At 51.9% G+C, this 13819-nt stretch overlaps 1 protein-coding gene across 2 annotated transcripts in view; it reads left to right on the plus strand.

Annotated features, from left to right (window-relative positions):
• Positions 1-13819, plus strand: part of LOC141133218 (adhesion G protein-coupled receptor E3-like) — a 199580-nt gene that overhangs the window by 65620 nt on the left and 120141 nt on the right. For both annotated transcript variants that reach the window (XM_073622455.1, XM_073622456.1), the window contains exon 6: positions 12208-12287. In XM_073622455.1, coding sequence (XP_073478556.1) covers positions 12208-12287 — 80 coding nt within the window. The remainder of the gene's footprint in view (positions 1-12207; positions 12288-13819) is intronic.

Raw genomic sequence — 13819 nt, forward strand, 5'->3', positions numbered from 1 at the left:
AGTTGAGGGGAAGAAAATAAAAAAACAGTTGTTAGGTAGAGGTGAGATAGGCTTCACTGAAGAGGTGAGTTTTCAGGGATTGTCTAAAGATGGAAATCATAGGAGATAGCCAAATAGATTGGAGTAGAGAGTTGCAGAGATAAGTGCTGGAAAAGTCCCGGAGGGGAGCATGGGAGTACGTGATGGGGGAGATAGCCAGCATGTCAAAGACAGATCTTGGTTAGCACTAATGATCGGGAGCCCATAGAACCTGCTCCTGATCATGTGACGACTATGACAGACAATCACAGTGGTCACATGATCGGCCGATCCTTCCTGCTCCTCGGGCATACAGACCCTATTACAAGGATGTAGGCGTTTGGTGGCAAGGGGTTAAACTCTAGAGAAAGGGTCAAATAAGTGTAGCTAGGTGCTGGGCTACAGCAATATGGAGATGGAGACATTGCCTTTTATTCTTCTCTCCCTCTACCGAAAGCGTTTTGCATGACCGCGCTATTATTTTGACAGTTAAAGTAGCACAGTGCTAAATAGCAAAAAATGGCCTGGCCATGAAAGGGGTAAAATCTTCCAGAGCTGAAGTGGTTAATTATAATAGCAATTCATTATTTTATTAATATAAATGGGTTGATCTTAGTCAGCTATTCTGTTCCCATGAGAATGTTGACCAGCAATAACTAGAATAAATGATAACCCCTAAGTGGACTTTAGAGGCATAAATATCTATACAACAAAATTGAAAAATGTACACAAAATAGTACACTGTGTGCTGTTACTCTGGTTTCTCTATCACAGATTTGTATACATTCCTATTCTTCTGGGTCCTTAGGGTCCATAACCTTTAATGTCGTAATTTGTATAATAAAACATTCATTATTTTCAATATTTTGTGTACATTTTTCAATTTTGTTGTATAGACAGGGCTTTTTTTCAGCAGGAACTAGGGGGAACTCAGTTCCACCACCTCTGGCTCAGGTCTTCTGCTCCCTGCTCACCACTATCACTTGGACTGAAGTCCAGCTTCTAAGTTTACAAGTGATAGCTAATCTCCCAGTAGCTCCCACAGGTCAGATCTCCTGCGCAAATCCCACTGAGTGCCGGACAGGAACAAGGGAGATACAGAACAGGTGCCCAGGGTTCAGTGCAGTCATGGGCAGGAGAGGGTGTGTGGTAGGCTGCACCCTCTGTGGTCTCCATTTTTTTCCCTGGTGACCAGTTGTTGATGCTTCTACTGTATAATCTCCCTTGCAAGTGACTGTAGTATAGTATAGTATGCTGGGAGGTACTACAGCCGGATAGGTGCTTCAGCTTAATATTGCAACAAAGGTAGGACATTTGACAGATGGTGGAGCTTTTAAGGAGGGGGGAGATGAGGGCAGTGGAGGGAGGGGGTTGTATGCAGAGGGAAGAGCTACTATTTGATGCCATTTGTCAGGTATGTGTGTGTGGTGGGCATGGTTGAGTTCCTGCACCTATTCTCTGAGAAAAAAAGCCCTGTGTATAGATATTTATGCCTCTAAAGTCCACTTAGGGGTTATCATTTATTCTTGTTCAGATCATTGGATGTGGCATTATATCTAAAGATACACTTTTCCGACCTCCCCATTTTTTCACCAGCAATAGCTAGGCCACCTTAAAGCAGAACTAGACCCTCTTATCCTTTACAGCCAAGGAAGCTGCCATCTTAGCCTCTGTTTACCATGCGATGGTGCTCCACATGTGATCAGTTATGACGCCAGCCATTTGTTGGCTTAACAGTTTGGTTGAGAGTACAAGCCACTGTGACAGTTTGCATTCATGGCATGCCTTCAACGTAACTGTTTTGGGAAGGAAGTAAATTGATTCCTTTATTTCCACTGGGCTTGTATCCAGGAGCAAATGCAGTGTGCTCTCAGGTGCATTCCGCCTGCATTTGACATCAGTTTCAGATGTATCTGAGATCATTCACAGTTCATTGACAGGTTTATATGATCCGCAGTTGACTTCCTTCTGACCGACATTTGGACCTCCTTCTAAGCTGCATCAAGCTGCTTAAAAATGCGATTGCCCTCCCTTTGACTTGTATAGAGAGCAGAGCAGCTCTGATGTGTCCCATTAACACAGACCTTACCGAACACCTGTCACAAGAAAGCTTAAGAATCGGAATATTCTGTATTAGATTATTATAATTTAGCAGACTTACATATGAAAGATTTATTTTGCCATCTTATTTAGCCTTTCTAACTATTTGAGACTTCACTTCAGCTTGAGTGTCAGGGAGTGAGGGTCACCTGAAGTTTGACATTTGCTGCCCTGAGAAGCTTAACCACTTCAGCTCCGGAAGGTTTACCCGCTTTCCTCACCAGGCCATTTTTTGCGATACGGCACTGCGTTACTTTAACCGCTTCAGCCCCCCGGAAGATTTTACCCCCTTCCTGACCAGAGCACTTTTTGCAATTCAGCACTGCGTCGCTTTAATTGACAATTGCACCCAAACAAAATTGACGTCCTTTTTTTTTCCCACAAATAGAGCTTTCTTTTGGTGGTATTTTATCACCTCTGCGGTTTTTTTTTTTTTTGCGCTATAAACATAAAAAGAGCGACAATTTTGAAAAAAACGCATTATTTTTTACTTTTTGCTATAATAAATATCCCCCAAAAATATATACATATTTTTTGGTAAAAAAAAAAAAAATTGCAATTAGCGTATATTGATTTATTTGCACAAAAGTTATAGCGTCTACAAAATAGGGCATAGTTGAGTGGTATTTTTATCATTAATTTTTTTTTTTTATTAGTAATGGCGGCAATCTGCGATTTTTATCGGGACTGCGACATTATGGTGGGACCATTTGCATTTTTACAGCGATCAGTGCTATAAAAATGCATTGATTACTGTAAAAATGTCACTGGCAGTGAAGGGGTTAACCACTCGGGGGCGATCAAGGGGTTAATGAGCGACTTATAGCAGGGGTAGCAATGTTGCAGCGGACAAATCGGACACCTAACTGACACCTTTTTGGGGACCAGTGATATTATTACAGTGATCAGTGCTAAACATATGTACTGTCACTGTACGAATGACACTGGCAGGGAAGGGGTTTACATCAGGGGTGATCAAAGGTATAAATATGCGCCTAGGGAGTGTTTACTTACTGTGGGGGAGGTGCTTTTACTACTTGAAGACATGGATCGGTGTTCCTGCTTCACACTAACACAGGATCCATGTCTTCTGTACTCACGGAATGACAGTCTGCCTTGTTTACATAGGCAGACTGTCATCCTGTCAGAGTACTGAATGATCATCGGGTCCCGGCGGACATCGGGTCCATGGGACCCGCTGATAGGCTCCCGCTGTGTAAAATCACAGCGAGAGCAAGCTGGCGCACGTGTATACGTGATTCTGCACAGAGCGGCTGCCCTATAAAGTAAATCTGCTGTGGGGCAGTCGAGAAGAGGTTAATGCATTTAATGCAAAGAACCATTTGTTTTCTTGTATCTACTTGGTACAAGAAAACAAATGGTTCTTTCATTCTCAGTGTGAAGCGTCCATTGCCTACCTTTCTACTGGCACTACCAGACATCTCAAGTCTCCCGGAAGGTGCGGGAGACTCCCGCATTTCTGCGATGGCTCCTGCACACCCACAAGTGCCTCCCGATCTCCCAGGAATGATCGGTGTGGCGGGGATCAGCTGTGATCACCGATCTCCTTTGTATAGATTTTTAGCTGACAGCCGCTTCTCCTTCTTTCCCTCCCACGGCTGTCAGCTAAAAAGCTATACAGGGAGATCGGTGATCACAGCTGTCCCTCCAGCCGCACCAATCATCCCCAGCTGCTCTGTGTGCTCCTCCCAGGCCCCCTCCATGTCCTTCTCTGCACCCATTCTCCTCCAGTCCCCTCCGTGTCCTTCTCCACCCCCGTTCTCCTCCGGCCCCCTCCATGTCCTGCTCCGCACCCCCTTGTTCTCCTCTGGCCCCCTCCATGTCCTGCTCCGCACCCCCTTGTTCTCCTCTAGATCCCTCCATGTCCTGCTCCGCACCCCCTTGTTCTCCTCCGACCCCCTCCATGTCCTGCTCCGCACCCCCTTGTTCTCCTCCGGCCCCCTCCATGTCCTGCTCCGCACCCCCTTGTTCTCCTCCGGCCCCCTCCATGTCCTGCTCCGCACCCCCTTGTTCTCCTCTGGCCCCCCACATGTCCTGCTCCGCACCCCCTTGTTCTCCTCTGGCCCCCTCCATGTCCTGCTCCGCACCCCCTTGTTCTCCTCTGGCCCCCTCCATGTCCTGCTCCGCACCCCCTTGTTCTCCTCTGGCCCCCTCCATGTCCTGCTCAGCACCCCCTTGTTCTCCTCCAGACCCCCTCGTCCCCTGCAGCCGGCTCCCCTCCTCTCCTCTCCCGCCGGCTGCAGGGGGGAACTAGTTAATGGACACAGTGAGCGAGATCGCTCCTGTGTCCTGTGATAACTGAGCAGAGTAAACTGTTTACTCTGCTCAGTTTATGAATGGACAGGAGTCTCTGTCTCCTGTTCATTCATCTTTAGTGAAAGGGACTGGAGAATGTGTGTCCTCAGTCCCTTTGTCTGTCTCAAAGGGGAGATGTCAGGGGTCTGTTTAGACCCCTGACATCTCACCAAAGCCCCCAAAAAAATATTAAAAAAAAATTGTAAAAAAATAAAATAAAAAAACTACTGACACCACTCTCCCCTGCCCTACCAACACTGTCCACTGCCCCAACCCCCTTCCCCCAAAAAGCATTGTGAAAAAAAAATTAAAAACAAATTAAATTGTAAAAAAATCAATTATTAAAAATAAAAAAAAACCTACTGACACCGTCCACAAGCCACCGTCCACCGCAATGTTGCAGTCCCACTAAAAATCGCTGATTGACACTATTACTAGTAAAAAAATAAATAAAAAATAAAAAGTCTATAAATCTATCCCATAGTTTGTAGACTCGATAACTTTTACATAAACCAATCTATATACACTTATTGGGATTTTCTTTTACCAAAAATATGTAGCAGAATACAGAGGCGGCTCTAGGCTTTGTGAGGCCTTAGGCATAACCTAGACATGAGGCCCCATTAATGTCTATAATGGGAAAAAAAAAAATAATTCAAGCAATAAAAATTAATTGCATATATTAAGAGTACTGGTGTCAGTACTCTCTATCTCAGCGCTGGTGTCAGTGTGCTCCATCACACCAGTACTGAGAGCACACTGACACCAACACTGAGATAGAGCACACTGACACCAGCACTGAGAGCACACTGACACCAGCGCTGAGAGCACACTGACAGCACACTGACAGCACACTGACACCAGCGCTGAGAGCACACTGACACCAGCGCTGAGAGCACACTGACAGCACACTGACAGCACACTGACACCAGCGCTGAGAGCACACTGACACCAGCGCTGAGAGCACACTGACACCAGCGCTGAGAGCACACTGACAGCACACTGACAGCACACTGACACCAGCGCTGAGAGCACACTGACAGCACACTGACAGCACACTGACACCAGCGCTGAGAGAACACTGACACCAGCGCTGAGAGCACACTGACACCAGCGCTGAGAGCACACTGACACCAGCGCTGAGAGCACACTGACACCAGCGCTGAGAGCACACTGACACCAGCACTGAGATAGAGCACACTGACACCAGTGCTCTTAATACATGCAATTAATTTTAAAATTAACTGTGCGCTGGTGTCAGTGCTCTCAACTCCCCGAGTCACATGTACCCCCCCAGTCACATGTACACCCCCCAGTCACATGTACACCCCCAGTCACCTGCACACCCCACAGTCATATGTACCCCCCAGTCACATGTACTCCCCCAGTCACATGTACACCCCCCAGTCACATGTACACCCCCCAGTCACCTGCACACCCCCCAGTCACATGTACACCCCCCAGTCACATGTACACCCCCCAGTCACATGTACACCCCCCAGTCACATGTACACCCCCCAGTCACCTGCACCCCCTCCAGTCACCTGTGCACCCCCCAGTCACATGTGCACCCCCAGTCGCCTGCACCCCCCAGTCACATGCACACCCCCCAGTCACCTGCACACCCCCAGTCACATCCCCCAGTCACCTGCACACCCCCAGTCACCTGCACACCCCCCAGTCACCTGCACACCCCCCAGTCACATGTACACCCCCCAGTCACATGTACACCCCCCAGTCACATCCCCCAGTCACATGTACACCCCCCCAGTCACCTGCACACCCCCCAGTCACATGTAGATCCCCCAGTCACCTGCACACCCCCCAGTCACCTGCACACCCCCCAGTCACATGTACACCCCCCAGTCACCTGTACACCCCCCAGTCACATCCCCCAGTCACATGTACACCCCCCCAGTCACCTGCACACCCCCCAGTCACCTGCACACCCCCCAGTCACATGTAGATCCCCCAGTCACCTGCACACCCCCCAGTCACCTGCACACCCCCCAGTCACATGTACATCCCCCAGTCACCTGCACACCCCCCAGTCACCTGCACACCCCAGTCACATGTACACCCCCCAGTCACATGTACACCCCCCAGTCACCTGCACCCCCCCAGTCACATGTACACCCCCCAGTCACCTGCACACCCCCCAGTCACCTGCACCCCCCCAGTCACATGTACCCCCCAGTCACATGTACCCCCCAGTCACATGTACACCCCCCAGTCACCTGCACACCCCCCAGTCACATGTACACCCCCCAGTCACCTGTGCACCCCCCAGTCACATGTGCACCCCCAGTCGCCTGCACCCCCCAGTCACTTGCACACCCCCCAGTCACATGTACACTCCCCCAGTCACATGTACACTCCCCCAGTCACATGTACACTCCCCCAGTCACATGTACACCCCCAGTCACATGTACACCCCCCAGTCACCTGCACTCCCCAGTCACATGTACACCCCCCAGTCACATGTACACCCCCCAGTCACCTGCACACCCCCCAGTCACATGTACATCCCCCAGTCACATGTACACCCCCCCAGTCACATGTACACCCCCCCAGTCACATGTACACCCCCCCAGTCACATGTACACCCCCCAGTCACATGTACACCCCCATGAGTCACCTGCACACCCCCTAGTCACATGTACACCCCCCCAGTCACCTGCACACCCCCCCAGTCACCTGCACACCCCCCAGTCACATGTACCCCCCCAGTCACATGTACTCCCCCAGTCACATGTACACCCCCCAGTCACCTGCACCCCCCCAGTCACATGTACACCCCCCAGTCACCTGTGCACCCCCCAGTCACATGTACCCCCCCAGTCACATGTACTCCCCCAGTCACATGTACACCCCCCAGTCACCTGCACCCCGCCAGTCACATGTACACCCCCCAGTCACCTGTGCACCCCCCAGTCACCTGTGCACCCCCCAGTCACATGTGCACCCCCAGTCGCCTGCACCCCCCAGTCACATGTACACCCCCCAGTCACCTGCACACCCCCCAGTCACATGTACACCCCCCAGTCACCTGCACACCCCCCCAGTCACCTGCACACCCCCCAGTCACATGTACACCCCCAGTCACATCCCCCAGTCACATGTACACCCCCCAGTCACCTGCACACCCCCCAGTCACCTGCACACCCCCCAGTCACATGTACATCCCCCAGTCACCTGTACACCCCCCAGTCACATGTACATCCCCCAGTCACCTGCACACCCCCCAGTCACATGTACACCCCCCCAGTCACCTGCACACCCCCCAGTCACCTGCACACCCCCCAGTCACCTGCACACCCCCCAGTCACATGTACACCCCCCAGTCACATGTACACCCCCCAGTCACATGTACACCCCCAGTCACCTGCACACCCCCCAGTCACCTGCACTCCCCAGTCACATCCCCCAGTCACAACACCCCCAGTCACCTGCACACCCCCCAGTCACCTGCACACCCCCCAGTCACCTGCACACCCCCCAGTCACATGTACACCCCCAGTCACCTGCACACCCCCCAGTCACCTGCACACCCCCCAGTCACATCCCCCAGTCACAACACCCCCAGTCACCTGCACACCCCCCAGTCACCTGCACACCCCCCCCAGTCACCTGCACACCCCCCAGTCACATCCCCCAGTCACATGTACACCCCCCAGTCACCTGCACACCCCCCAGTCACATGTACATCCCCCAGTCACATCCCCCAGTCACATGTACACCCCCCAGTCACCTGCACACCCCCCAGTCACCTGCACACCCCCCAGTCACCTGCACACCCCCCAGTCACATGCACACCCCCCAGTCACATGTACACCCCCCCAGTCACCTGCACACCCCCCAGTCACATGCACACCCCCCAGTCACATGTACACCCCCCAGTCACATGTACACCCCCCAGTCACCTGCACACTCCCCAGTCACCTGCACTCCCCAGTCACATGTACACCCCCCAGTCACATGTACACCCCAGTCACATGTACACCCCCCAGTCACCTGCACCCCCCCAGTCACATGTACACCCCCCACTCACCTGCACACCCCCCAGTCATATGTACCCCCCAGTAACCTGCACACCCCCCCAGTCACATGTACACCCCCCAGTCACCTGCACACCCCCCAGTCACCTGCACACCCCCCAGTCACCTGCACACCCCCCAGTCATATGTACCCCCCAGTCACCTGCACACCCCCCCAGTCACATGTACCCCCCCAGTCACATGTACACCCCCCAGTCACCTGCACACCCCCCAGTCACATGTACACCCCCCCAGTCACATGTACACCCCCCCAGTCACCTGCACACCCCCCAGTCACCTGCACACCCCCCAGTCACATGTACACCCCCCAGTCACATGTACACCCCCCAGTCACATGTACACCCCCCAGTCACATGTACACCCCAGTCACATGTACACCCCAGTCACATGTACACCCCCCAGTCACCTGCACACCCCCCAGTCACATGTACACCCCCAGTCACATCCCCCAGTCACAACACCCCCAGTCACCTGCACACCCCCCAGTCACCTGCACACCCCCCCAGTCACCTGCACACCCCCCAGTCACATGTACACCCCCCAGTCACATCCCCCAGTCACATGCACACCCCCCAGTCACCTGCACACCCCCCAGTCACCTGCACACCCCCCAGTCACATGTACATCCCCCAGTCACCTGCACACCCCCCAGTCACCTGCACACCCCCCAGTCACCTGCACACCCCCCAGTCACATGTACATCCCCCAGTCACCTGCACACCCCCCAGTCACATGTACACCCCCCCAGTCACCTGCACACCCCCCAGTCACATGTACACCCCCCAGTCACATGTACACCCCCCAGTCACATGTACACCCCCCAGTCACCTGCACACCCCCCAGTCACCTGCACTCCCCAGTCACATGTACACCCCCCAGTCACATGTACACCCCAGTCACATGTACACCCCCCAGTCACCTGCACCCCCCCAGTCACATGTACACCCCCCACTCACCTGCACACCCCCCAGTCATATGTACCCCCCAGTCACCTGCACACCCCCCCAGTCACATGTACCCCCCCAGTCACATGTACACCCCACAGTCACCTGCACACCCCCCAGTCACATGTACACCCCCCAGTCACCTGCACACCCCCCAGTCATATGTACCCCCCAGTCACCTGCACACCCCCCCAGTCACATGTACCCCCCCAGTCACATGTACACCCCCCAGTCACCTGCACACCCCCCAGTCACCTGCACACCCCCCAGTCACCTGCACACCCCCCAGTCACATGTACACCCCCCAGTCACATGTACACCCCCCAGTCACCTGCACACCCCCCAGTCACCTGCACACCCCCCAGTCACCTGCACTCCCCAGTCACATGTACACCCCCCAGTCACATGTACACCCCAGTCACATGTACACCCCCCAGTCACCTGCACACCCCCCAGTCACATGTACACCCCCAGTCACATCCCCCAGTCACAACACCCCTAGTCACCTGCACACCCCCCCAGTCACCTGCACACCCCCCCAGTCACATGTACACCCCCCAGTCACATGTACACCCCCAGTCACATCCCCCAGTCACATGTACACCCCCCAGTCACCTGCACACCCCCCAGTCACCTGCACACCCCCCAGTCACATGTACATCCCCCAGTCACCTGCACACCCCCCAGTCACCTGCACACCCCCCAGTCACATGTACATCCCCCAGTCACCTGCACACCCCCCAGTCACATGTACACCCCCCCAGTCACCTGCACACCCCCCAGTCACATGTACACCCCCCAGTCACATGTACACCCCCCAGTCACATGTACACCCCCCAGTCACCTGCACACCCCCCAGTCACCTGCACTCCCCAGTCACATGTACACCCCCCAGTCACATGTACACCCCAGTCACATGTACACCCCCCAGTCACCTGCACCCCCCCGTCACATGTACACCCCCCACTCACCTGCACACCCCCCAGTCATATGTACCCCCCAGTCACATGTACACCCCCCAGTCACATGTACACCCCCCAGTCACCTGCACACCCCCCAGTCACCTGCACACCCCCCAGTCACATGTACATCCCCCAGTCACATGTACATCCCCCAGTCACATGTACACCCCCCAGTCACCTGCACACCCCCCAGTCACCTGCACACCCCCCAGTCACCTGCACACCCCCCAGTCACATGTACACCCCCCCAGTCACATGTACACCCCCCAGTCACATGTACACCCCCCAGTCACATGTACACCCCCCAGTCACATGTACACCCCCATAAGTCACCTGCACACCCCCTAGTCACCTGCACACCCCCCAGTCACATGTACACCCCCAGTCACATGTACCCCCCAGTCACCTGCACACCTCCTAGTCACATGTACCCCCCAGTCACCTGCACACCTCCTAGTCACATGTACACCCCAAGTCACCTGCACACCTCCTAGTCACATGTACATCCCAAGTCACCTGCACACCTCCTAGTCACATGTACACCCCCAGTCACATGTACCCCCCAGTCACCTGCACACCTCCTAGTCACATGTACACCCCAAGTCACCTGCACACCTCCTAGTCACATGTACATCCCAAGTCACCTGCACACCTCCTAGTCACATGTACACCCCAAGTCACCTGCACACCTCCTAGTCACATGTACATCCCAAGTCACCTGCACACCTCCTAGTCACATGTACACCCCCAGTCACCTGCACACCCCCAGTCACATGTAATCCCCCCAGTCACATGTACACCCCCCAGTCATATGTATCACCCCCCAGGCCCATGTACCTCACACATAGCAAGGCTCTGTCCCCTCACAGCTCAGTCAGTCGGCTGCACACAGACAGGCTACAGCGTACTGGAGTTGGCCCCGCCTCCACCATGAAAGCCCCGCCCTGGAAGGAGGGTGGGCTCCGCAATCCTGTGCTAGCTGTGCCCTTGTACAAGATATGGGCTGAAAGGACGGACAGGATTTGCTGGTGGGCGGGGCAGTTGATGGTCTCTGTGTCTGTGTCTGCTGGTGTTCTGACGAGAAGGACTGCTGTTCCATTGGAGTTTTCCTGAAAGGAGTGGAGACTGGGCAGTGCCCTGGTGGGAAGGGGTGTTACAGAGCAGAGAAAAGGCGGACTGACTGTACTCTGAACGAGGCGGCACGAAGCTCCACTGAGTGTACCTGGGACTGATGTAGTATGAGGATAGCCAGAGGCGGTTCTTTAGGCAAAGTAGGCGGCGGCGAGGCCCCTGGGAGGGCGAGGCCTTAGGCAAACGCCTACTTTGCCTAATTAGAGAGCCGCCTCTGGCAGAATACATATTGGCCTAAAAATTTTTTTATTGGAAATGTTTTATAGCAGAAAGTAAAAAAAAATGTTTTTTTTTTTCAAAACTGTCGTTCTTTTTTGTTTACAGCGCAAAAAATAAAAACTGCAGAGGTGATCAAATACCACCAAAAGAAAGCTCTATTTGTGGGGAAAAAAGGACGGCAATTTTGTTTGGGTACAGCGGTGCACGCCCGCGCAATTGTCAGTTAAAGCAACCCAGTGCCCTATCGCAAAAAATGGCCTGGCCAGGAAGGGAGTGAAAGATTCCAGGGCTGAAGTGGTTAAAGTATATTAAGGACAAAACTTTTATTTTTAGCTTTGGATAGAGTGGAGAGGGATTAGAGCACCTGCCAGTTTTTATTGCCCCCAGTCAGGAGATTCACCCTCTCTGTACTGTAATTGAATATACACATGCACCTAACTCTCTTTCATCTATCTGTAGAGAGTAAGATGAAGGAAGCATGTAATACGCTTAGTGAAGAGCAAACAAGGCTGGAAGAATGCTTCAAGAAGAACCCACAGGTTGGTACTATAAGGTTGGTAGTGTGTGCTAATGTATGTGTAATGGGAGCCACAGGAGTGGATAACAGGTATCAGACCCATGCATTACTGATCACTGGCGGCAGCGCTGGTGCAAGGAATTTTGACACTCTAGGCGAAACCTCATTTTGCCACCCCCATTGGCTCCACCCCTGACTCCACCCTTTTTGCCCATGTGACAGAAGGTGCCGCTATACAGGAAGCATTGGCTCTGCTTCCTCTAGCGCTGGCTCCAGTGGTGCGCTGCACCTCTAATTACACTACCGGTCAGACTGAGTTAGTTACATGCTGCAGCCTGCAGAGCATGCAGATGTGGAGGGAAACCAGCGTTCGGGCGCCCCTAGGCAGCAGTGCACCCTAGGCTGACCCTGAGTGGTGGTAGACAGGATGCCCAGGGACTTACGGATGCAAAGAGTGCCTCTCTAACCACTCTGTTCTACTCAATTTCTAGCTTATAGTTCTTCTATGCTGTTCAGCCAATTGCACAGGCTTTGCTTTTCATTCCTTTCAGTGAATACAAAGTGTTCTCTGATTGGACGAGATGGAGATCATCAAATGTATTATTATTATTTATTATTAATTTGTTCCATTCCATTTGTTTAGATGCGGCATTCGTTATTTTGGATAATTCGTAATTTCGGATAAATTTTGTATTTGTTACGTTCACTAACAGCCAAATTTGAAAGGAAATTCCAATACCTATAATTTATTAGTTTGTTATTATTAGTTAGTTAGCTATTCTTTTGAATTTTCAGATTTTCTTTCTTATTTTCGAATTTGCAAATTTGTGAATTTACAAATTTGCGAATTTACGAATTGTGATCATAACGAATGACCGGAAAAATAAAAAAAAAAACAAACGAAAAACAAATGAAACTAAAGCAAAATGAATGAATTTTCCGGCAGTGCACATGTCTAATAAGGTTTCATCTTCTACAGATTTGAGGTTATAACATGCGGGTTAGTATGGGGGAGGGGGTCCTGTGTAATGATTAGGGTAGTATGGGGGAGGAGGTCCTATTCTGTGTAATGGTGGGGGTAGTATGGGAGAGAGGTTTCTGTGTAATGTAAGAGCGAAATTGCATGGGGGGATGTTTGCCCAGGGTCCAATCAATATAAAAAAATGGCCCTGAATATATGAAGTAAAATCTCCACTATCAATCCTCGATTTTACACAAACAATAATCCACATTCTTCAATTGTCAGGTACAAAGTGATATGGGCCTCTCACATTCCCTTATCAATCAAAAACTCTTAAAGCATGATATTGTAAAAACACTTTTTAGAAAAAAAACAGCAAAATCCAAATAAATAGCTTACATGCACATTTGCTATAAGTAGCACAAAATTAAACGTTGAAGACAATTTGGCTGCTCTATGAATTGCTGCTTTACTGGAGGTAGGCTCCACTGCATGAATACCACATGATTTTCTGTACTGATGTAATGGTGCCACCCTTTTGGCCGCCCAATATGTTTTGTCCAGAGTTATATTTTATGGTCTTTCCTAGATAT

The sequence above is a fragment of the Aquarana catesbeiana genome, linkage group LG03, assembly GCF_042186555.1.
Source record: "Aquarana catesbeiana isolate 2022-GZ linkage group LG03, ASM4218655v1, whole genome shotgun sequence".
Lineage (NCBI taxonomy): Eukaryota > Metazoa > Chordata > Amphibia > Anura > Ranidae > Aquarana > Aquarana catesbeiana.